Consider the following 6,000-nt stretch of genomic DNA (forward strand, 5'->3'; position numbering starts at 1 on the left):
GAGATCCTGATCTCAATAATTTTTTCATGCCATTTGGTGAAGCAATTGTCTGGACCAAAAAATGGAGGTAACCTAACATAGTTTTGTGAAATAAAAGTTCACGAAAATACGGGATTTATAGTGATCTTAGGAAAACAGCTGTAAGTGAGTATGGTAGACTTGCCAATGAACAGCTAGTAATCTGACCAAATATTCTTTATAATGTCTCTGGAGAGCGAGATGAAGTTTAATCTGCCGGTTTGGAAATCTGATGTTTTTTTATGAAATTTTTAACAGCACTAAAAGAATAACAAATGACTTTAAAATAGGAATTTTTATGTCGCAGAAAACACAAAACTTGCAGAATCATTAAACAGACAATTATTAAATTTTCTCTCATTGATAAAGCTGAAGATTTGTTTTTTCAACTTTAAGTTTTGATATTTGCTTGAGTAACGGTGAACGATTTTCTTCAGACCATTATTGTTTATTTTCCTACCATTACATTTGCACATTACTCTGTCAACTATATCGATTTTTTTTATCTGGCAGAAACTTGGTTAACGTGCTATTTTTGACTGTGAGATTGAAACAATTACGACTTTTTTTTTGTTCCACGCAAAAGTCTAATGCCCAAGATAAGTTATCGGAAAATAAAAATTAAAAGTATTCATCATATTCATCGAAGTGAAAAATGGACAGCAATATGGCCAAAATAACTGAATTAAGATACTGTAAGCTCAGAAGCCTTCGAAGGGGAAAGATCAGAAGCCTTCAACTGTATACTTCAAGGCCCTCTAACAAAAGGTCCCTCTAACAAGGCCCTCATTTTTTACAATAAGTAAATCAGTTGCCCAAATTTGACTGCAAAAATATCCCTCAAGCGTAATTTTCATCTCGCCAAATAGGTGGAGGTCATGGCAACATAATACTGGATCAAGAACGGCTCTATATCTACGTCGGACCAGTTAACAATGAACATAATGTGTTTCAGACAGACATTTGCTAAAGTGAACGTGTACTTCTCAGACCTCTCATTGACCACAATGGAAGATACGCCATCTTACACGGTTAGTTACAGCTTTCCATGGCTAATTTGGGACTGCTTTATATAGGAGAAATGTTATGCTGCTGTCTTGATCTGTCTAAGAAATGTTATGCAGTTAATGAAAAGACACAGTTAGAGGGCAAATCCAGAAAAAGGGAACGGTTAGTTCAATATTGACCCAGAACAGCATAAATCCTTTTTCCAATATAATATTGCCGCATAACAAAGAAATTTCTGTAATATTATTTTCACTGACTTCAATTTACTTACGGCAGTGTTTTCTATAAGTGCATTGCAGTCTCCGATGTTGGTTTTCAGATTTTTATCAAGCAACGAGGGTTATATCTCGACTTAATTTAATCACGTTTGAATCATAGTTCCAATTATTTTTCTAAAGATATTTCTTAAAAGTTTTGCAAAATGTTTTGTGCAATTTTCTCAAAACAGATGTTGAGACTTTGAAATAAGCTCCTCAATTGAAGTATCGTAGATTGATGCGAAAAAATTTATGTATCCTGCAATTTTTTGGCCTCTTGTTTTTCAATGCAAGCTTTAAAAAGTGTTGTAGTTACTAAAATTGCATCCAATAATTTCTTCCATTTATCTGATTCCGGTATTTTGTCTTTCATGATATCTCAACACGTATTACGCTAGCAACTTAAAAACACTGACTCAGAAGTGACCATTTCAGAGACCTTTGAGTGATGGTTACATGAAATTTTGAATGAATAATCTCCGTTTTGTGTGGCCTTCTGTAATAATGGAATTATTCTGAAAGATTTCAAACACTTCCTGTTCCATTCCATTTAGTGGGGGAGGAGCTATTTGTTAAAATTTGTTTTTGTTCAATCAATTTTGGCCGAATGTTATATTCATAGTAGAGTTCAGGAAATAAGGAATCATTAGGAATGCCGTCCTGCTCAGAATGTTCGGCTGAAAGAATTTTCGTTTTTTTTTTCGTTTTCCCGAGGAGTTATCAAATTGTGACATTTTTGCGCACATTGGAACTATGAGGATTGGTACGTTTTGGAACCAGTAACAGCCAGTAAACGCTTAGTGATGGCAAGAGAAGTTCTGGCTCCATCGGATTTTTTAAAAACAAAGATTTTGGACTATATTGAGATTTTTGTTATAATTTTCTTAACAATTTTTTCTCAATTACAAATATGTCAGTTTTGTACCTGTAATTCATTAGTAGCAAATCACATTTACATTCAAAAAATTCGTGATAAACGTATATTTTGTTTTCAGAGAACAGCTCTTGTTTTATAATAATAATAATAATAATAATAAAAATAATAATAATAATAATAATAATAATAATAATAATAATAATAATAATAATAATAATAATAATAATAATAATATAAATAATAATAATAATAATAATAATAATAATAATAATAATAAAAATAATAATAATGATAATAATAATAATAATAATAATAATAATAATAAAAATAATAATAATAATAATAATAATAATAATAATAATAATAATAATAATAATAATAATAATAATAATAATAAAAATAATAATAATAATAATAATAATAATAATAATAATAAAAATAATAATAATAATAATCATAATAATAATAATAATAATAATAATAATAATAATAATAATAATAATAATAATAATAATAATAATAATAATAATAATAATAATAATAATAATAATAATAATAATAATAATAATAATAATAATAATAATAATAATAATAATAATAATAATAATAATAATAATAATAATAATAATAATAATAATAATAATAATAATAATAATAATAATAATAATAATAATAATAATAATAATAATAATAATAATAATAATAATAATAATAATAATAATAATAATAATAATAATAATAATAATAATAATAATAATAATAATAATAATAATAATAATAATAATAATAATAATAATAATAATAATAATAATAATAATAATAATAATAATAATAATAATAATAATAATAATAATAATAATAATAATAATAATAATAATAATAATAATAATAATAATAATAATAATAATAATAATAATAATAATAATAATAATAATAATAATAATAATAATAATAATAATAATAATAATAATAATAATAATAATAATAATAATAATAATAATAATAATAATAATAATAATAATAATAATAATAATAATAATAATAATAATAATAATAATAATAATAATAATAATAATAATAATAATAATAATAATAATAATAATAATAATAATAATAATAATAATAATAATAATAATAATAATAATAATAATAATAATAATAATAATAATAATAATAATAATAATAATAATAATAATAATAATAATAATAATAATAATAATAATAATAATAATAATAATAATAATAATAATAATAATTATAATAATAATTGTGATGCTCGACTTGTTAGAATAAGATCTAAGCTATAATCGAAAAGAGAATATTCAACGCACAACTTTATTCGATGAAAGATAAGGCAGAACTGCAATTGACCTTTTGTCAGTCTGCACATTTAGTGCGTAGTACCAGTTAGCTTTGAACATAAGAGACAATCGTCGGACGATTGCATATGGTTGACAATGTTAAGATATACATACTGCATGAAGGAATTATTAATTTACTGCATCATAGCATACGTAGTATAAGATTGTTTTGTAATGGTAATGCACATGTACCACATTTCCCCTCGGGAGAAATAACAGAGTTTTTTAAAAGTCTGTTATGCGATTGCAATGGCATCTAAGTCAGAGTTCATGTGGGCTTAGTTCTCTCTCTGTTGACTCTTGTGATTGGAGCGATAATTCCAGCACCTGTCCTTCGGCCCGAGGTGATACCGGCTCAGTCTCCGTAGGTTCTTGTGTTTGGCCTAGGGCTGGTGAGGTACTTCTACGTTCTTCTTCCGGCCCTTGCGTGGAATTGTCCTGCGCACTTGAACCTGGTTGGAAGTTTGCGATGCCTTTGGGGCCTTTGATTGGAGTGCTGGTTTGGGTCTCATCTGTGTCGTCGTCGGTGGATAAAGTTTCAGTCTGTCCATATTTTGTTGTCTTCTTTTTGAGTCTATGGCTTCGTCGTGGCTTTTTGCCTTGATTGATTTTGTGTATGTCTATCGACTCTTGTGGTTCATAGTCTGCGTCTTTTAGGTTGGCTTCCGCCGCAGCCTCGTGGGCTGGGATGGTATCGTCTCCGTCTTCTTCTTGCGAGGATGCGTATTGGTCTCTGTGTTGTTTCTTCGCGTCCCGTTTTTTAGGAGACTGTACATATTTCCTTTTCGGAGGGACTTTTGTGCGATGAACTTTCGCGAGGTTGGCCAGGTTGGGGTTGGTAGGTGAGTCTTGTAGCCTTTTGCGGATTGTACGTTCGCCTTTCAATTTTGTCATTTGCTCTTTTTGGTGGATGTTCATTGTTCGCTGTAGCTTTTCGTTGTGATTAATGACCGTCTTTCGTGCCGCAAATTGGATTAAGGGAATTTGAGGCTGTGTGGGCGTACCGAATGTAGCTACCTCGGACTTGTGTAAAACGGTGTCGTCTTGCCCCGGGTATTTAATCGTTAGTGTTGAGCCGGAGGTTTTGACTAGTGCTGCCCCTTCTGGTATTGCTTCATACAGGCCTTGTAGTTGTTTCTTGCTGCGTCTTGAAGCAATTGTTTTCCTTGCTAGTTGTAGGCCTTTACTGGATTCTGCGATCGGTTCCAACGTTGATGGGGGGGTCATTCGAAATGTTCTAGCGATCTCGCCGGTGTCGTTCTTAGCTGCTGTGAGCATCCTCTCTTTTGAAGTACGCACCTCCTCGTCGCTGTTGAGGTCCTCTTGTTCCCATCGTTCGTCGGATATCAGCTCGTCCGCTCCCATGATGTTGTCATCTAAATAATCATGTTGTACATTTGGCCATTTTAAATTTCTACTATCAGGTTTTGTCGTTAGATTGGTTATTGGAGTATTGGCGGGGCGCCCAAAGTGCGCCTCGAATGGTGATATATTGGTTGCTTTTTTCCGACATATTCTTAGTTCTTGGGCGATTTGTCTTAAGGATTGTTTTATATTAAACGGGTGTTGGTTGGGATCTAGCTTGATGCACCCTAATCTTCGTTTGACCGTTTGAATTAATCTTTTGACGAGGCCTATCGATCTATGGTCGTTTGCAGGTGCAAATATTATTCTTATGTTGTTTCTGCTGCACAAGTCACTAATTATATTACCTTTTTGGCATCTAGCTTGGTCCATTCGTATAGATCTAGGTACCCCATGTGTGGACATATATTTATTTAGGAAGTGTTCTACTTTTATTGCATTCGCGTTATTGTATAATTTAATGGACGGGAATTTGGAAAATCGATCGATGCATGCGAGAAAGTATACTTCTCTTCCTTGACAGTCTACTATTGGTCCACCAAAGTCTATCTGGATTCCTTCGTTTGGTTCGACGCTTGGTTTCATTGGTGACCATTTAGTTTTTGGTATTATACTTTTAAGGTTCTTACCAAATTCAGTGCAGGGGCGGCATGTTTTTGCCTTGTTTATCAGATCTCTGTTAATGAAAGGCCAACATAGTCTATTCGCTAGTTCTGTCATTCCCCATGAGCCCGGGTGGGTGGCATGCAGAACGTCAATGACTGCCTCTTTAAGTGCATTGGGAATCGTGAGGCGTTTGTCCAGTAGTATGCAGCCATCGTTTACGCTCAATTGGTTCCAGTGGGCGTATATCTGTTTGCTCACTGCTTAGCATCGGCGTTCATCGTTCTGGATGATGCAATCTCGAATCTCTCTTAGGACACTGTCTCTATTGGTCATGGCTGCTATTAATGTCGAGCTGAACAAATCTCTGATTGCTTTATCCAGTGTTGTATTTGATGTTGTTTGTTCTTCTTGCTGAGGCGGCGGGTCTTCTTTGTTGGGGCTTAGGTAGGTGGTGAATGATAGTGGACATCTTCCTGGGCTCTTTGGGCAAGTTTTTTGCATTTCGTCT

At 31.8% G+C, this 6,000-nt stretch overlaps 1 protein-coding gene across 1 annotated transcript in view; it reads left to right on the forward strand.

Moving 5' to 3' along the window:
* LOC142341322 (uncharacterized) overlaps nt 1-1,159 on the forward strand; it is a 40,128-nt gene extending 38,969 nt beyond the window's left edge. The window contains exon 7 of the mRNA XM_075392247.1: nt 974-1,159. Coding sequence (XP_075248362.1) covers nt 974-1,094 — 121 coding nt within the window. The 3' untranslated portion in view covers nt 1,095-1,159. The remainder of the gene's footprint in view (nt 1-973) is intronic.
* The last annotated feature ends 4,841 nt before the right edge of the window (nt 1,160-6,000 follow it).

Source organism: Convolutriloba macropyga, chromosome 6 (genome assembly GCF_964194025.1).
Source record: "Convolutriloba macropyga chromosome 6, txConMacr16.3, whole genome shotgun sequence".
In the NCBI taxonomy this organism is placed as follows: Eukaryota; Metazoa; Xenacoelomorpha; order Acoela; family Convolutidae; genus Convolutriloba; species Convolutriloba macropyga.